At 40.0% G+C, this 20,099-nt stretch overlaps 1 protein-coding gene and 1 pseudogene across 1 annotated transcript in view; both read right to left on the reverse strand.

The window, feature by feature from the left end:
- Nucleotides 1–3: 3 nt before the first annotated feature.
- LOC118561463 lies at nt 4–10,005 on the reverse strand (annotated as a pseudogene).
- A 1,082-nt stretch (nt 10,006–11,087) lies between these two features.
- LOC105931191 (cadherin-10) overlaps nt 11,088–20,099 on the reverse strand; it is a 44,965-nt gene continuing 35,953 nt past the window's right edge. The window contains exons 4-9 of the mRNA XM_036133553.1: nt 19,816–19,935; nt 18,741–18,908; nt 18,453–18,634; nt 16,044–16,297; nt 11,339–11,475; nt 11,088–11,242 (exon numbers count right to left, since the gene is read on the reverse strand). Of these exons, the coding sequence (XP_035989446.1) occupies nt 11,103–11,242; nt 11,339–11,475; nt 16,044–16,297; nt 18,453–18,634; nt 18,741–18,908; nt 19,816–19,935 (1,001 nt within the window). The 3' untranslated portion in view covers nt 11,088–11,102. The remainder of the gene's footprint in view (nt 11,243–11,338; nt 11,476–16,043; nt 16,298–18,452; nt 18,635–18,740; nt 18,909–19,815; nt 19,936–20,099) is intronic.

Below are 20,099 nucleotides of genomic sequence, written 5' to 3' on the forward strand. Positions count from 1 at the left end.
AAACTGTGGTCCCCAGTTGCTGAGGTAATCATAATCTGGTCCCTCTCAGTAGCAGCATCCTCGAGTGAACTCAGGGATTCTGCCAGTGAACCGGTACCCTCATAAGCGTATGTTGCCATGGAGTCCCATAGGGAGGAAGCGGTGGGGGTCCGAGTCGTTACTCTTGCAGCCGACTCCCTTTTTAAAGTCTCTCACATCTTGATTTTATCCTTTATCGTCTGTATTCCTCCGAACTGAAAACATCAATTTCGGGTATGATGTCCTAGCGAAGCTTGTTAGCATCCCATCACCTCGGGTTTCGCAGCGTGCCGATATCAAAGGCCTGAGTGTCCTCCTCTCCTCCCCCACTCGTCGTTGTAGCTGACAAACGTTTTCTCGAATCCTACTTTGGAGATGATCAGAGGCTCCTTCTTCCTCTGTCTCCTCAGGGCAGCGAACCACCCCAGATCAACTGCACAAACGCAGAGAGGGAAAGCAGAGCATAAGATGCGTGCCTCCAAACATGTGTCATGCATTAGGGAGCAAAAAGCAGAAGGGAGACACATTCGCTACCAGTGACAAATCCTTAACTCTGCCTCGGGCGTTCACCTCCCATTATAAAAGATTCAGTGAAAAAGCTTTTTCTTCCCCTTTTTCTCCTGAATGGCACATTCACTTTATAAAATGCACTGTGGTTCGAGGATCCCATTTTATACTCTTCAGAGAACATCTTCAAATTTCATCTCAGGGGGTAAAAGACTATCTGGGATATTCTTGGAGTTTGACTGTACAGTGCCTTGTAAAAGTATCCAAACCCGTTGAACTTTTTCATACTTGAAATTAATTTCTCTTACAGGTTTAGTTAAATTCCCATTCCCATTTATGGTCAAAGCCCCCCCCCCCCCAAAAGAAAAATAAAATAACAACTATGGCCCAATCGATTACCTTCAGAAGTCACTTGATTAGTAAATGGCTAGTAAATGTAACGCTCGTTCAAAAGTGGCAAGAAAAAAGACTTTGGTCAAGGAAAGACTTAGGAAGTCCAGTTTGTTGTTTGACACAGACCATGTAGGGCACAAATCTACCATGAGGAAGAAGGTGCTCTGCTCACAATAGGACAACACTGAACATCTTGGCCCACTTGCAAAACACCGGGTGTGGCGATGAACTGCATCGTACATGGTCCCGAATACAATCACCCCGATGGTGGTGGGAGTAAATGCATACGGATGTCCGTCTTTTTAGCTGTGTGATGATGAACATGTTAAAACAAAGAAACAATGGTGGTCTTCTCCAATGACACCTTTCAAATCAAATACAATGACGTTTGCTGTGGAACTGTGACAACGGGTGAATATGTTGCATACAAGCAACAACCTGGTTACTTTTGCAAGGCTCTGTATTTAAATTAAATTTGTTCTGTAATTGCCATATTTAGCTGATTAAATCCTGCTCTTCTACTTCTGCGTCCTCTCCCTTTTTTATAATCCTCACAGTGGGAACCATAGTCCTCTACTTGCCTCCCACCTACGCGTTAATTGCAGTGCTTTCAGCATGGGTTGCATAGAGTTGGCTAAGGCTTTTTCAGGCATTAGGACATTTGTGACTGGCCAGTGCACATGTTAGAAAACAGATAAGTGCAATTCCGGCATCCTGCATATCGGAGTCAAATGGAGGTGAATGAGACAGTCTGTCAGGGGGGTTTCAAAGGCAAAAAAGCTTCAGATAATGAGCAGATGTCATGATATTTTGCTCAACACGAGAGGCATAAAAATTCAACCTTCAGTACACTTGAGAGGCTTGTTGAAACCTGCCTACCAGAAACAGAAACAGATTCATATATTTGGAATTTAAAATACAGGCAGATGGAAGAAAAGCTGGTCTTTTCTGAACTGCTTGTGTCATTAGTCTGGTCAGTCAAAAAAAAAAATCCACTCTGGCAAGATGACTAGTGGGTCAGGTAGCACATGGTAAGAGTCAGGGTTTCTTATAAACAGCAGTGAATACGCCCACACATAAATGCTAATTTTCAAGGATCTTTTTCTTAAGTTATTTAGATTATTTTTATAACTTTTACACAGCTTTTTGCAACATGTGGGGGTATTTAGAGCCATTTCCCTCCAGAGCATCCTTGTAAATGAGATTTTAAGTCTAAATTGGTTATTCCTGGTCATATAGATACAGCTAATTATGTGAGGAAAATTGACATTGGAAACATTTTTTACGCATTCATGAGAACCAAAATGAAAGTCAAGCCAAGTTACAAAGAAATCCTTGACCAGAACACCTGGTTGTTTCGGCTATACTGGGGTGCTTATTTTTTTTTTAAGGTTATTAATAACTTATTTTCACCGGGAAACTATTTGTTGTTTGTAGTACTCTGTGATTAAATGTCCGGCCTATAATGACAAAAAAAAAATAGCCCTTTTCAGTTTTGAAGAATCAAAATGTGATTATTGAGACACGTCGCTGTTCAAGCAATTTGCATGCGACACGTTTCAGATAGTACATGTAAACAATTCGGAGCAGACTGTGTCATTTTGCTTTGTGCGTCTTTGTGTTGCATTCTCACAGACGATCTAAATAAAATACATAGACATTTGTAGTTGTAACGTGACAGAACGAAGAAAAGTTCAAAGGGTCTGAATACCTTTACCAGGCGCTGTGCAATTTTGGGATTGAAGTACATCGGTTTACTGGAGCACAGGCCCTTTTTTTTTTTTTTTTTTTTTTTTCCACAGCCAGGAGAAAAAGTCGTCCCTCCTGATTGTGTCTGTATAATTTGTGCGTTCGCGTCAGAGTGAATGTAAAATCTGTAGTTTGAACTCCAGTTTTCTTTCGAGACTTGATTGGATTTTCTAAGCCCTTTTCATCTCTGCCTTCCTACCCTGCTCATCTACGATGTGGGGCTTATGTGGAAAAATAAGATAGGCATGAATTTTAAGTGAAACACAGGGCAGCTGCCTCGGAATGAAATGGTCTCACTCCAATGCATACAAATAGCTTGCCATTTTCAGCCACGCATTGGCTTGTCATTGATATGCATTTTACATGTAATTTTACACAGTTACAATGACTCGCCAAAAGGTTGGATTGGTGTGAAAGCACAGGACTGGGTGCCTTGTTGTCCCTTTACGTAGCGTGAAACGCCATGTAAGCATCAACAAAAGGATACAGAGATTTAACAGGCAACAACTCTGTTGCTAAATTCTCCAGGGTATCATTTATTCTGTATATGTCTTTTAAGCTTCATTGGCTGGACAGGCTGTCCACCCTGGTCCACTGCTTTTCACCAATTGCCTTCTTTTAAAAACCAAAATGACTAAGACCATGATTATAGCTCCTCCTGAACCACGTACAAAAATTATTCAGGCCCCTGCATCCTTTAGTCCAGCTCCTTAATCTTGGTGTATTCAGTTTGTCTCCTGTGTTCATTCCTGTTTCTTTCATCTAAGGGACACTTACATACTGCTATATACGGTCTGTTCAAATGAACTGGAAAGAATTATCTATTTGTCACCACGTTTAGATAATTCCAGTGCCCTGATTACTGGTTTGGAAAAAAATTATCTCTTTTACGCCTCCAATCCACACACAACGGCACGACCAGACTGCTGACATGTTCTGCAGGCAAGATCATCCCATTTTTCTACTTTTTCTACTTTTATTTTTTAGGGTAAAAAAACTAATACTAATAACCAGAACACTAGACAGCTAGGCCAAGATTACTTGTGTAATCGTCACACAAAACATACCGCTGCTCGCTGTCTTCACTCAGAGTTGTTCCAGGTACCAGACTTTAAGACCAGGTTGGACCGAGCCTTTCAGTCCACAGCAGTCTACCTCTACAGCTACATTTATCTGACTCTGTGGACTCTTTTAAAAAGCAGTTTCATGTTTAAACAGGCTTTCTTTAGTGATAGACAGTGGCACATTTTTTTTTCCTCATCAGCATTTAATTTTAATAGCTCTTTTATTGGTTTCCTGAGCAGCATTAGTTCTGTCTGTGGAAGGCGTCTACTAATTAAACTTTTACTTCTCTATACAACATAAACATGGGTTGGAACGACCTGCAACACGTTCTGATGTGTTGTTCCTAAACAATTATGTGGGGCAGGAGTTTGAAAAGAAAACAGTTTGACTCTGTGGAATCAGAGGGTAAGAATCTCATGCTGGCATCTCTTCTTCAGTCACTTTAAGTCCATAGCAATAATCTTTAAATCTAATGAAAGAGCTGTGCTTCCTGTCAGGAGCAGATTTAGTATGTGTCTAATTACTGTTTTAAACAAAATATTGACAATTTATACTGTCAAAAGGATTTTATTAGTCATAACTTGGGTAATACGTATTTAGTCCTAATACCAAAAATAAACACAAATAATATCTTCTTTATGAAATTGACATTTCATAGTATCTCAAACTGTATTCGGTCAGAATTGTAGATTTTGAACTTGAGACGATGAATGCAGTCCAGATGCATTAAAAGAACTGTGTAATAGCCTGGGTGGGTGAGCATAAACCATATGTCGGTAAGTACGGCTGACTGTAACCTCACACTGTTACATCACGTGTTAATGTCACGCTATTGTGCAACAGTGTTGAGTCGGACTGTTGTGTCACATTGAAATGTCACTCTGGCATAACATGCGGCTTTACCTGGGTAGCATTACAGTGTAGAGCCTAACTTTAAGCTGAGACTGTCGCATTACATTTTAACAGCGCGTTGAAAAAGCACTCTTTAGGTCCAGAGTTTAAAATCAGACGTTTTTTCCTCACTCTAACTTCAGTGTTGTTACACAATCCTTACTTTGTAATAACTTACTGTTATAGTCCATTGTAATTCCACATTGTGATATTACACTGAAATGTATTAGTGTTGACACTTGTATTGGATCTTCAGTCATCCAGTACAAAAACATCACTTTGTGACGCTCCACTTTTATGACACATTGCAATAACACATTGTAATTTCCCCATGTAATGTCACAATGTAGCGCCATGCCTTATCGTCACATTGTAGTGTCATGCTAATAGGCTACATGGTAATGTCACAATGTAGGGTCAGACAATAAAAACACACTGTAGCACCATACTGTAATGTCACGCTGTGGCCCCACCTCGGAACTTCCATCTTAGAAATTTAAATCAGCTTCAAATCAGTTTATTTACATAGTGCCAATTCACAACACGTGTTGACACTTTAGTAGCCTCGTGAGACCATCCTGATCTTGCGAGCTTTCAAGGTTTCACTCGCAGATCAGTCTGGCTACTTTCTGTTAAAGAGAATTTGGAGCAGTTCACCAAACGAACGTCCAATCAGCGTTGGCTTTGAGGCGGGTTGAGGTGTGACGCAACGAGAAGTGCGACAGTTCAGTCTAAAGAACATGGCAGCTTCAGCCGATGAAACTAGCGTTAGCGTGGCTATCGAGCAAGTTTTATCGGAATTAAAGTGTATTTCTTTGCTGAGCTAACGAGCCTTTACCTGCAGCAGCAAGAGTAGCTTGGCTTATGGTTGTGTTTTTGTTGTCACTCTGTTAGTACGTCATATGCTTCGTTGATCTGATTGGTTTATTTAGCCCGTCTATCACCAACATAGGCCAATCAGCTAACCAGTATTTTCGCCCCTTCCCAAAATTACTTCAACGGAAGGTTTCCAGATGGATATGCGGAGCAAATCCATCTGGCGGAGTCAGGTTAACACTTTAGAGTCAATTCGATACAATCATAAAAGAAGATGGTCAAAAGTTTTCTACCTAAGGAAATCCAGTAGATCCATTGACGTAACTTAGTCATTGACGCCAACATTGTGCCGTTGACTTTGCAGAAGTCCTGCATACCGATCATGCATGCATAACAAAATAATCACTTTGTAACACCCCGCCGTCATGGCGCATTGCAGTTACACATTGTAATATCCTACTGTAATGTTACAGTGTAGCGCCAGGCTTTATCGTCATATTGTAGTGTCACACTATAATGCTACACTGTAACATCACATTGTAGCATCACATTCTAAGAGCACGCTGTAACACGCCACTGTTATGGCGCATCAAAGTTACACGTTGTAATACCCTACTGTAATGTTATATGTAGTGCCAGGCTTTATCATTGCATTGTAATGTCACATTATAAGGCTACACTGTAAGGTCACATTGTAGCATTACACTCTAACAGCACGCTGTAACACCCCACTGGTATGGTGCATGGAAGTTACACGTAGTAATAACCTACTGTAATGTTACCGTGTAGTGCCCGGCTTTATCGTCGCATTGTAGTGTCACACTATAAGGCTACACTGTAACGTCACATTGTAGCATCACACTAACAGCATGTCGTAACACCCCACTGGTATGGTGCATCAAAGTTACACATCGTATTACCTTACTGTAATGTTACATGTAGTACCAGGCTTTATCGTCGTATTGTACTGTCACACTATAAGGCTACACTGTAAGGTCACATTGTAGCATTACACTCGCACGCTGTAACACTCCACTGTTATGGCACATGGAAGTTACACGCTGTAATATCCCACTATAATGTCACAATATAGTGTCAGTCTGTAGCATTGCATTGTAGGGTCCCACAGTATAGTTACACTATAATGCTACATTGTAACAGCATACTGTTGGAGTGCATATTAATAGCATACTGTAATGTTAGTCTGTAGTGTCATTACGTGACTTCACACTTTAACAAAACATTGCAATGTCACATTGTAACATCAGACTTTAACATGACACTTTACCACCACGCTGTAACTTTACACTGGAACGTCACATTGTAAGATCTCACACATGACAGCAAAACACTAGTTTAATCTGATAAGATGATATGTTACAGTTGATTAAACAAAAACACTTCAAGACGCCCAGATTTTTTAATTCACAGTGAGGTGTGCACCCACTCTCCTGCTGAAAATTTTCCATATAAAGCAGCTTCTGAATATACATTTACAAACAGAAAGGGCAAAACTGTCTGCATGTTCTCAGTAATAGGTCTCCCAAAGAAATAAAATGACTACTAAATGACTGAAATGACTATTCTCCTTCATTCACTTTGTTCTCTGCTGAGCTGTCTTTATTATTGACTGACTAAATAGCCATTACTAGCAATGCGCTCTTGAGTCTCTCATTATAAGCACTCTGAGATAGTGAAGTTTAAGGGTGACATCTCTTTCTATCAATGTGCTAATGTGCTGTGAGTTACTCATTGCTTTAATACATTGAGATGCCAGGCTGTTGGCTGACAAAGAGAGGCACTGGCAGAACAGCATCTTTTTAGTAGTGTTGTATTGATTTCAGGGAGGTTTTGGTTGAATTTGTTTCTAGTGAAAAGATGGTTTTCTATTTTCTTCCATGTGGGTTTTCTACAGACATTTTAACCCTGATTTGGATATACAAAAACCATATGTAGAGCCATATTCAATACATTTGAATTTACTGATATGAGGCTTGTTCGTCACAATAAAAGTGTGTGTTGAAAATAATCTTTGAGCAGATGTTAAACATAGTTTTCTATAAGCCCATATATATATATATAGTCCCTTTACTGCAAATTAAGAGCAATATCACAACTATAACTATGACGTGTTGTGAATTGGCACTATATAAATAAAAAAATAAATAATTAACAGAAATAAAGGTGTGTAATTAATCTATATAATTTGTTTCACATAGAATATTGTAGAAGGGTTAATTGAATTCACTAATATATTACAGACAGATGCATCTGTCTGTCACTGTTGCATAAAACACAACTATAACACGCACTGAGGATAACGCCTAAATCTGAATATCACATTCTATAATTTTCCATATTTCCCTAGACTAGGAACCTTGCAGCTCCCCAATCACAGCAGTTTTTTTTTTCAAGATAGGCTTAAATATTGCCTCATTTACTCAGTTTAGCTGTTAGTCCCTTTACGGCAAATAAAGAGCAATATCACAACTTTAAAAAATAGCCAAAATGTATGACGCATAGATATCAGACAGAAGCAAAGTAGTCATTCTTGTCAGTTCCTGAACAAAGAAACAAATGACACAGGAACAACAACAGGGTCCAATTATCCACAGTCACATACACTTGCTCGTACAGGAGGGCACTTACTGAGCAGGATAATCACACATAGCAGTATGGCCACGAGAGCTCCGGTGGTGAGGCCATCTGAGAAGGGCAGGACCTCCGGGTTACAGGACTGCATGTTCCCTCGGCTGTCACAGGCACACACGCGGACGATCAGCGTGCTGGTGCTGCTCTGGATGGGGTAGTCGTTGTCGGAGATCACAACGGGGAGGAAATACATGCTCATCTCACGCCGGCTGAACCCCCCTCTCCTCGTCAGGATATTGGCAGTGTTATCTGCAACAGCAACAAAAAAAAAAAGACGGAGGCAGATGAACCTTGTCAGGCCGAGACGGTTCAGTTCAACCAAACCGATGTCGTTGTTTTCATTTCCTCGATTCACAAGCGGAATCACAAGTGGTAACAGTTCTGGGGGATCACTCCCAATCGCTAATGTCTAAACGGTTGAGGTAAAATCTAAGTTTACTAAGAATTTACAAGTGGATCAAAAAATAGATGCTTTCTTAAACCAAACTTATGCCTAGATTAACCTTTGATTCAGTATGGACTTTGCTAAACGTCAGGTTTTTGCTGAAATGAGAAAACAAAAATTCTAATTAAGGTTAACAAAGAGATCCTGCTTATTACCTGCTGCTGCATTGGAGGAAACTGTTTAGTTAAGAGGTAGCCATACACTCAAACTACACTATGTGGGCATTCCTTTGTTGCTATGCACATTTTCCAAGTCAAAGCTGTACACACATGGATGCTTATTGGGTTTCAGCATGTCAGGTAATGTGTAATTGTGTAATAAGGGAGGGTGTGGCCTAAGGAGAACAACATCTTGCATCGAGACATGCATAATTATTTGGCAGCTTCCATTCCTCAGTAAAAACCGGACCAAAAGAGAGATTTAACACATTGAAAAGTCAAAAACTGAGGGATCCAGCAGTCTTGAAACTAACGTGATATTGGGGCATAAGCAAAGAACCAAAAACCATGTTGGCAATAGTGAGCAGGAACAAGAAACACAATGAGATAGAAAGACCCAGATTAACTGCCAATGGTTTTTAAAGAATTAAACTTGTAACCAGGAACCTATTCTCCTCCGATGCAGTCATATTCCAGAACTGCAGCCTACCTGGACTGCCGTGAATTAGGAGATACTCAGTGCTCAGAAGTATGGCCAAAGTAATTATTGATAATGGCATATACTAGCTGCAATGCACCAGTAAAAACTGTTATGATCCCTAATAGGAAGCCAAGAGACCTTGATCTAAACAAGTTAAACGGCAATCTAAAACCTTCAAAACCACTTCATACAATATTTATGCTTGAAGTACGGATATATATATATATATATATATATATATATATATATATTTGAGCCTGTATGGTAAACTGGAACCCTGCTTGGATCAAAGAAAATCCACAATGTTTATAGTTTTGTTTTTTGGAAATCATAGGCATTTTTATAAATTATTTTTTATTTAGACAACATATTAGTTTAAGTTACCAGAAGATCAATAAAAACAAGAGTGTTGATGTTCCGTGTGGTATTGCTTCTGTTGTAAATAACAATAAATGTGTACTGTGAACTGACTGTAATCTTACCTTCCTTGTCAACGATGGTAAAGTTTGGGTTGGTGCCACTTATACTGAAGACAAACTTGTGCCCGACAAGCGGCTCATCTGTGTCAACAGCGCTTATTGTCTGAATAAGCTGCAAGAGGCAACAACAAATAACGAGTATTAGGCATGAGAAAACAATCAAAATTCTACTTAATGCTGGGATTTATTGGGCATGGATTGTGGAACATAGATATTCTGCACATAGAACATTGGTGTATAAATACAGTGAAGATGTTAAAGAGTCCTATAAAAGTGTTCTTACGTCACAACCACAAACTGCAATGTTTTTATAAGTGATGTTGTATGATGGAGCAACACAAAGTAGCCCATATCTTGGAAATGTAAGGAGATTGTTTTCAAAATATCTCTTGTGACCTTTACTCCAAAGTTGATTTTGCCTCCTTCTTTCTGAGCATAAAAAAATATACATAGATGAAAAAAAAAAAAAAACACATTCATCTGTCAAAAAAAACTTGGGTGATTGAGTAATTTCATATAAATATTGCATGTTTAATTTTTTATTAGGCAAATGAAAATAAAATAGATCACACAAAAATAATTTTGCAATCAAATTGTAGTGTCCCGCAGGAACCTTTTTACTTTATGGCCCTCATAGCAAAGTTTGGACACCACTGGTGTAAGGACCTTTAGCCACGTTGGCTTAAATCTGCTGAGTAAAGTAAGAACAACACACTCTAGAAATACTGAGGCATTAACTGCTGTAGTGAATAAGTAACTATGTTTCCACCCAATTCTGAAGCAAATTTTGAGCGAACTTTTAAAATAACAGCAAAAAAAAATAAATCAGGCGTATTTTCAATTTACTGGTTTGTAGCAAATTAACTAGGAGATTCTCTGCGTAACACCATCATACATTGACGTGGGCTGGAATAATAAACAGGAAGTAAATGTTGCTAAGTAGCACGGACCACAGATCAGTAATGGAGCGAGGCTATGAATATCTTTCCGTCAATGTAGACATACCTGTTGCTTCTAGACTTGTTTTCAAGTATTTCTATCACCACGTCAGAAGTGATTCGACCACTATGTTTGCATCTCCTCTTTAGCACATTTACTGTTTTTCGAATAAGTCAAAAGCCACCTCAAGCGAGCGTGAAAACTTTTTTTTTTCCGCAACATTTGCTGAGTTGGTTGTTATTTTGCCGTTTCCATTAACCCCTTCTAATGCGATATTTCAAAATGCGCATTAAAAATATTCATGAAAACACGACCAGTGCCACTCTTTAGACAGCAAAACAGAAACACAGACAAGAATGTATGGGTTAAAAACGGCTACTCTGCGAATGTTTTAAACTTTGGGTCGTACCTCTCTAACGGCCACATATGTGCATTGTTATTCGTGGCAGGGTGACAAGTATTGACAAAATAATCTAAAACCCCAATGCATGGGTAACTGAGTTGATCGATCAACAGTTTTCATGCACCTGTCCTGCTTTGACGTTTTCACAGACGAATGTGTCGTAGGACATGGCGAACTCTGGAGCGTTGTCATTGACGTCCAACACCTTGATGAAGACGGGCACTCGAGTCGTCTGCCGTGGGTTATCTAAGTCAACAAAATGAGATTCCAAACATCACTGATGCTCTGACGTCATAAGGGTCGGTACTGAAGAGGACCATTGAAGGTACTGAGAAACGTTACTTATTTCAGTGGCCACCACAGAGATGTTGTGCCATTTGGACATTTCTCTGTCGAGTGATTTCAGAGTTGTGATGGTGCCATTCACAGAATCGATGTTAAACAGCCTTTCAAGATCCGTGTGTCGGTCAATGGAGTATCTGCAAGAGGGAAAGAAGACATCATTAGCTCCAATAGATTTAAACGAGCATAGTTAGTAGAGCTGTCTTTTAATCTCTAATGCCAGGGGTTGTTAAAGAGCAGCCAGCGGTCTGGAAAGGGATCTGGAAGTCTTATTAAGAAGAACCATATCTGTTGGATTTCTTTTCTCCAGATTATGATTTTCAAACTTTTAACTCCCATTGACATGAGGAAGCGGAGCTTTTCAATATTTTATGTAATTCTTAGCAGATGTTCCAACTGTGTTGTGTGTTTTTTACCAAGAAAAGTAAGTTACTCTACTCTGTGCACTTTGTCCATCCCTAGTAATAAATCCAGCCACCCTGCAGAAGCGGCTCATTTTAGCTGCTTGTGTTGGCAATGTTGATCTTTCAGTGATTACCCACAAACCATAGGTGGGGGTGTTGTGAAAAAAATATTTTTAGCCCACAAATGTTGTTGGCACCAATCAAATGCTCTGGGTCATCAAAAATTTGTGAATAAAAAATAAGTTATTTTAATGGAATTATTTTATTTATTAAGGAACATATCTATCCATCTAAGCCAACTTTGCTCTACCTAAAAGAAATACCACCCCGCTGATTAAGTCATGAATAAACTGAGGTTAGCCACATTTGTTTTAAAGCTTAGTTCAGTTTTACAAGCTGCACTTTACTGGAGGATCAAGAAATCGCTGAAATAGCATTCAAGGTTAATTGACCTCAAAAAGCAACAGATCACAAAATCAAGAAATCGCTTAAATTGGATCTGACTGGCAACGTAGAGAAGGCCCTAAGATCGCAAAACAGCAGCTCATCATGCCCCAATCTAAAGATATACAAGAACAATGAGAAGCAAGGTTATTGATATATATCAGTCTGGAAAGGGTTGCAAAGCCATTTCTAAGAATGTGGGACTGCAGTGAACCACAGTGAGAACTATCGTCAAGAAACAGGGATGACTTTTCCCCTGTGGTGGACAGCCTAAATACTCCAAGAGCACCTAAACGAGTCATCCAGCTGGTCACAAAAGAACCCAGAACACCAAAACTGAACGTCTGAATCTTTCATCTTTCCAATCATCCAACGCTCTACTTACTTTTCAAGCAAAATAATAGTAATACAACAGCTTTTACTGTGGACAAGGTAACTATTACTAATAATGACTTCAGAGAACATCAATTTAGCTGAGATGCACATGAGTTATGTAGGTAGGACAAAGATTCAGAGCACACCAGCATGTACACCTCTAAACGACGACAGAAGAATAGATAAATAAATAAAAAAAGAACATGTAAAGGTTTTCAAGTGGCCTTGTCAAAGTCCAGACAGTCTTTTCATTGTTGAAAACCCCCCTAATATAGCTGAAACAGAACATATCTGCAAAGACGAGCGTGTCAAATTGAATTCACAGTGATGTAAAACCCTTATCACAAAAGCTTGATGGCTTTTGCCACTAAGGTTGTTGTTGACATTGTATTGCACATACAGCCAGGTGGTTTTGTAAAGCCTTGCTCCTTAATTAGTAACTCTTGCAACTAAATTTTGAGTTTTTTTTTTTTTTTTTTTTTTTTTTTGTAGAGATGGAGGCAATGCTGAATTAATGGGGAAACGTTTGGAATGAACAAGCAGACAGACTGTTTGGAGATTCTCGACTTAGGCTGGTTGCTCATTGCAAGCCCAGATAAGCCAACAACTTTAACCAGCTATGCAAACAGAACAATCCCAAAAATGTGAATAAGGGTACAGGAAAAAACAAAGAGAGAAGAAAAGAAGAATGCAACATGAAAAATCCACGCAGAAAGACCCCAAGCCAGGATTTGAACCCAGGACCCTCTTGCTGCAAGGCAACAGTACTACCAACAGCACCCTCACATTTGTTTTCAGTCTCAGGTAAATGCTATATTTTTAGCAGTTTTAACTATTTTAAAACTTCGTCTTCTTTTATCCCCCATCCACTATGACCAGCTACCCTGTCAGTGGTGAAGGAAAGCATCCCCACAGCATGATGCTTCCACTGCCATGTTTCACAGTACGGATCGTGTGTTCAGGCTGATGTGCTGTGTTAGTTTTGCATATACACCGGAGCGTAGTAGTTTTACTGTAAAGGGAAGCTTTACGTTGAAGTCTGCGTTTTTAACGCGACAAAATGTCAAAGGGGTAGAGCAGGATGAACACTTTTTAACTGTAGAGTTCCCAACTTCATCTTATTTTTAACTGGAAAAGAAGAATCTTTCAAAATATACCCTGGACCTTGTTGAGCTATAATTGAAATTTCTGGCTTTAGGCTGTAAGTTAGGGTTTTGTTTGTTTAATTTGCATAGAAAGAAGAAAGAAGTAGCTCCCAAAAGAAAATGTATTCTCTGCTGTCAAAAGATGACGCCTTTTTTCCTCGAGTCGGCTCATTTGTCATAGTCACCTCTCATGTTCGGCTGAGATTTGAATATGCAACACGGTGCGCCGCGCGGTGTGGCATTTCTCCTGTGACGGGGGACGGGCGGCTGCCATATGTGCGCCGAACGCCGGCTACGGGCCTCGCGAATCGATATGGCAAATTAGGAATGTTTGACTTTGCGCGGCGCCGCGGAGGGGGCTTACATGATTCGGGGAAATAAACAGCGTCTGTATTCACTTCGCAGGGCGGCCGCCATCTTCCGCTGGGAAATCACCAGAAGGGACCTCATGAATAACACTCCTTCCTTCCTCTCACGGAATACTGACAAGGGGGTGGGTTGATGGATTAGATAAACCTGGTGGGCACATTTTCATCTTCACTGTATAAAACTGACAAGAAGGAGACTGTAAATCCACTCTATCATGGTTCATTCTGTATTGATTTCTCTGCTGGCATAAATGAAGCAGGGAGAATGAGTTTCGAAGAGATCAAATTAGAAGAATAAAGCGTAAAGACCACATGGTGGTTGAGGAAATGTTTGCTTAGGAGTCTATTGATTTAGCCTTAAGTTCATAGAATGCAGCTGATTTCATTTTGTGCATAGTTACAGTAACTAGCAAAAGTATTCCAACCCCGTATCCCACTCCAGTTGCAATGCATTTTATTGGGAGTTTATGTAATAGACCAATATGAAGCAGTGGATAACTGTTAGGTGGAAGGGAAATTACAGAAAGTTATGATGTCATTTAAAACAACATCTTCCATTGTAGTTCTAGCTGCACGTTGAGGGTCGCTGTCCAGCTGGAAGTTAAACCTCCACCTCAGGTCTTTTGCAGTCTCTTACATACGGTGGCTGTAAACGCGACGCAAACGAATGAACAAGCCACGAACGGCTAAATGCACTGCAATAGAAAAATGCTGGATTTACAGAAAACAGAGTGGTGCAAACTTGAAAACACAAGCATCAACAAATCCAACAGAAAAATGCTGCAAGTACCAAACACAACAGCACATTCTCCACAGCTGCAAACTCAGCCTAATGCTAGTCCGCGCCCTCATGCTCTCTTACAAACCTTTAAAAAGTTATCTTTGCCTCTTTTATGCTTCGTACACCTTTTTATGTGACAACGGCAAACCTCATAGCTCTTCAGCCCTTTAACTTCCATGTTTTAAATGTGAAATACTAAAGTTACTAATGCATTTATGGCAGATACTATAGCAGTGGGCAGGCTTTCAATGTGGAATCTCCAAAGAAAAACAAAAAAGAACAGAGATTAGAAGGAAGGAGAACCCAAAGAAGGAAGGGAGAAAGGCCTCAGGGGAGGATGGATGGAAGGACACAAAAAAGGGAGGAAGGTAGGATGCCAGAAAGAACACAAAGGAAGAATGAAGGAAAGACACGTGAGAAGAAAGAAGACAGAAGGGAAGAAGAATGAAGAAAGTCATGTGAGGCACAATGTAGAAGGACAGAAGAAAAGTAGGAAAATGACAGAAGGTAAATGGCCTGAACTTTTATAACACTTTATCAAGTCCTGAGTACCCCACAGCGCTTTACGCTACATTCAGTCATTCACCCATTCACACACATTCACACACTGGTGGTGGTGAGCTACGTTTGTAGCCACAGTTGCCCTGGGGCAGACTGACAGAATAACAAAAACCCAAGAAAGGAAGCATTAAAAGGGACAACGGAGGAAAGGATAAGGAAGGAAGGAAGGAAGGAAGGAAGGAAGGAAGGAAGGAAGGAAGGAAGGAAGGAAGGAAGGAAGGAAGGAAGGAAGGAAGGAAGGAAGGAAGGAAGGAAGGAAAATAGCACTAATGATGAATGGATGAAAGGACACAGGAGGAAGGACACAAGACAGTAAAGAATTCAGATGTCAGGGCAGGAAGGAAGGAAGGAAGGAAGGAAGGAAGGAAGGGTGGAAAGCCCCAGAAAGGGAGGAAGGATGTAAGTAAAAACAAGGAACAGAAGGAAGAATATAGGGAAGAGAGAGCAGAAAAAACATAGGAAAAAAGGACACAAAGAAGGAAGGGCATAAGTAAGGACACAACATTTCAATCAATTGGACTGGGAATAAAGTCAGGAAGTAAAACATTTTTTTCCCCATACTATTACTTCCTACTATTCCCTTGTCCCCACAAATAACTTCCATGTTCCGCGTTCTGAGAAACATACTTTACTGGCTTGTTGTCGGCGTCGGGGTCCCTGGCCAGCACGACGCCGACGAAGCTGCCGGCGGCCGTGTCCTCGTGCACCTCGATGATGTAAGGGTTGCGGGCGAAGACGGGCGGCTCGTCCACGTCCTCCACCGTCACCTTGACCGTGGCGTAGTCTTTGAACTGCACGCCGTGGATGAACCTGGCGTCTAAGTAGGTGTTTTTCACCTCCACTCTGAAATCGTAGTCCCTCTTACTTTCATAATCCAGCGCCTGGAGATGAAAGAGCACCAGAGAAGGCAGGCTGTAGACTTTTCCATTTAAAAGAGAAAGCCTGCCTCCGGGATTTTGATATGTGATTCATTGCATTTCATTTGTCTGTCTTTATCTTACTCCCTCTCTAAATTCAGAGTAACAAATCCAAGTCAGGAATACTGGAAGATCTTAGGGGAAAACTAAAGAGAGCTCCTTGCAAAAGACTCCTTTATATTATTCATTTTGCGGGCTTAAGATATCTGATTTTACACTGCGCTTCAAAACTAAATCCTGTCATATCTTTTTTAACATGAATAAATGTTTTCAGGGGGGCCATTTTTTTTATTTTTTCTTCATAAGAAATCACGCAGGAGTTTAACGTTCTGTAGTATTGTTGGGAGTGAGGCGTGTACATCCAGACAGGCTCAAAAGATGGCAAAGATTCCATTGAAATGGAAACATGCAATAAGTTTGGGCTTAATTTCAACCCTTCAAACTATTTCAGAACACAATGAGAACCTTTAAGCGGCTTAAAAAAAACTTTGAATGATGAGAAAGTAGACAGAAACACCAGATTGTCTTTGTCTTGCAAAGGTCCTCACATCTTTTTTCTCATTTTGTCTTGTTACAACCACAAACTCAAATGTGTTTTATTTGGGTTTTATGCAAAAAGTAGAAAATAATTGGAAACTGGATCGGAAATAATGCAAGTATTTCTCAAACAACTTTTTCCCTATACAGACTAAAACATTTTCTCATGCTTGGCGAAAAAATTAAAGCTCAGAATGTCTATTTTCTTGCCCAAGTTTGTAAAGTGGATCTAGTCTGGTCTTTGACTAGGCCATTGTACCGCGTGAATATGCTTTTATCTGAACCATCCCATTGTAGCTACGCCCCACACTGCAAAAAGTGAACTAAGAGTAAGTCAAGTTTCCTTAAAATGAGAGTATTTGTCCTTGATTTGAGCAGGCGCGTTTAAATGATCTGCCAATGGAATAAAATTTTAGCACTTAAAATAGGAACAACTCATCTCCATCATCTAATTTCAAGTGCAGCATATCTAATTATCTTATTTGATTTTACTGGCAAATAATCTTATTTACTTGCTGAAATTCAGGGCAAGAATACTAATTTTAAGAATATTTTACCTACTTTTAGTTCCTTTTTTGCAGTTTAGTCTCAAGTCTTTTAAGGACTCAGACGTTTTCGTCCAAGATTGTTCTGTGATTAGTTCTGTCCACCTCTCCATCGACTCGGATCCTGTTTGTGGTGAAGGAAAGCAGCCCCCACAGCGGGATACTCCCACCACCCTGTTTCACTATGGTGATTTCTTCAGGACGACATGAAGCATTCGTTTTCAAAGATAACCAACCTTGTTTTCAATGTGTGCTTCTGTGCTTTTTTGTCTCTTTTGTTGTGTCTCTGCTCTGTCTTCTGTAACCCCAGTCGGTCGAGGCAGATGACCGTTCATACTGAGCCCGCTTCTGCCGGAGGTTTTTTTTCCCGTTAATGGGTGGTTTTTCTTCCCACTGTCGCTTCATGCTTGCTCAGTATGAGGGATTGCAGCAAAGCCATGTACAATGCAGACGACTCTCCCTGTGGCTCTACGCTTCTCCAGGAGTGAATGCTGCTTGTCGGGACTTTGATGCAATCAACTGGTTTCCTTATATAGGACATTTTTGACCAATCTGTATAATCTGACCCAATCTGTATAATATGATTGAACTTGACTTTGGAAAGTGCCTTGAGATGACATGTTTCATGATTTGGCGCTATATAAATAAAATTGAATTGAATTGAATTGAATTGTTTTAAACTGCTCCACCACTTTCTCTCTGTCTACTGGGTTCCTCAGTGTCCCGGACTCTTCTTCCCCACTAATTATGTCCTCCGCATTATTTCTCTAACAACCCTTTGGGTCCGTCACAGCCCCGCTGTATTTATGCTGAGATTGTATCATACACAGGTAACACTGGATTTAATCTAGGGGGTATCAAACTAAAGGAAACTGAAAATATGTTACATAAATCTTCCATTACATATTTATGCACAACTTTGTGTATAACTTTACCATAATTGAAATCATTAATACATTAATTGCTGAAGTTGAAACATTACAAAATGTACTTTTCCTTGAAAGAAAAAGTAAGACTCTACTAAAGAAGGCCGGTACCTTTTTGATTATGATGACTCCTTCCTGTGTGGCTTGGTCAGTGATGATGTTGAATGTGTCGTGGCCACCGACGATGCTGTACTCCATCTCAGCGTTATGGCCCACGTCGGGATCGTCGGCTTTTATGCGCCCGATAGCGCCACCTATCTCCGTAGACTCCACGGTGGTCACACGGAAGGAATCTAAATTAAATTCAGACGGGCCGACATGCCAGGTGTTGTCTTCAGCGTTTGAACCTCTGCTTAATCGGTGGAGGTATATGTGTACGCGAGGAAATGGACTCCTTACGGTTGGCGAAGCGTGGCGGGCTGTCGTTGACATCGGAGAGGGTGATGCTGACTGTCGTGGTCCCTGAAAGCCCGCCCATCTGTCCCGCCATGTCTTTGGCCTGAATCACAACCTGGTAGTGCTCCTTGACTTCTCTGTCCATGCCAGGCAGAGCTGTCTTAATGGTTCCTAGAAAAGGAAAGAATAAAGTAAATAGCATAGATGTCAGATTTATTCGATGCCCTGCCAACAATTAGATGACTTCAAGGTCAAATGTTCATCCTCAACCATCCAGATTTATTTTAATTAATTCATTCATTCATTATGTTTTAAAAATAAATCAATTTGTGGATTGGGTTAGGGCCCCTGTTTTTGGCAATGTTTCATGCCAACGGTAAATTTATGTGACGTCGATGAGCATCTAAACATCTTTGAATTCATTATATACTGAATTATGTGAATGTACAGCTTCTGTAAGAGGTTTACATTCATACTCACACTTATGTGCAATGTTGCCATATTAATATAATATATATAATTGTAATTGTGTAATATAATATCTTACCTTATTGCAGTAGTTTGAGCCATCTCGATTTAAGTTACTACAATGAAAGCTTTAATAGCTGTGGTACAGGTGCTTTGTGTTGTGTAAAATGTTAATTTAACTTTTTTGTTTGGATGCGCTCTGTGTTTTACTCTATGCTCACATAAAATAAAGTTTTAATTGTTTTTAAAAATAGAACAAATTTAGAAAAAGTCTTTTTTTAATTCATGTCACAGAATTGTAGAAAACCCAAGACTTTAAAACTACTTTTAAGGTTAAAGTGTTATTTCATTTCTCTGTTCACTCCCTACTTAAGTAAACTGCAAAGTGTTTGAAAAAAGGGAGTAAGATGGTTGTTTTAAGGTTTTGTTGTGAGAAAGTTGCAAACTAAATAACCCTCTCCCAAATGTTCTGATCTCACTGATGTTCTTTTTTTATTTTTATGTTGGAAAAAAATAAAAATGAAAATTTAATTTGATAAAAATGACATCTCTTGTGCAAATATATCATTTCCCAAGTCTGTCAGAGAGACTTTGGCCCGGTTTGTCTCACCGTTTTCCGAATCCACAGAGAAATACGGCTGTCCCTGCAGGATGCTGTACACAAGCTTGGCGCTGTTCCCGTACGTTTGATCATCCGCATCAGTGGCAGTTACGGTGACGACGGACGTACCTGGGAAAGGCAAAGAAAACACACACAAAGCTGACTTTAATTGCTCGCGATGCTGCAGCCAAGCAGCGATCAAGAGACTGAGTCAACAGATTTTTTTTTTGTTTGCTTTCAATTTGCATGGGCCTCAGTTCTTTTCAGCCGTGCAATTTCTCCTACGGACAGCT

Source organism: Fundulus heteroclitus, unplaced genomic scaffold, assembly GCF_011125445.2.
Source record: "Fundulus heteroclitus isolate FHET01 unplaced genomic scaffold, MU-UCD_Fhet_4.1 scaffold_636, whole genome shotgun sequence".
Lineage (NCBI taxonomy): Eukaryota > Metazoa > Chordata > Actinopteri > Cyprinodontiformes > Fundulidae > Fundulus > Fundulus heteroclitus.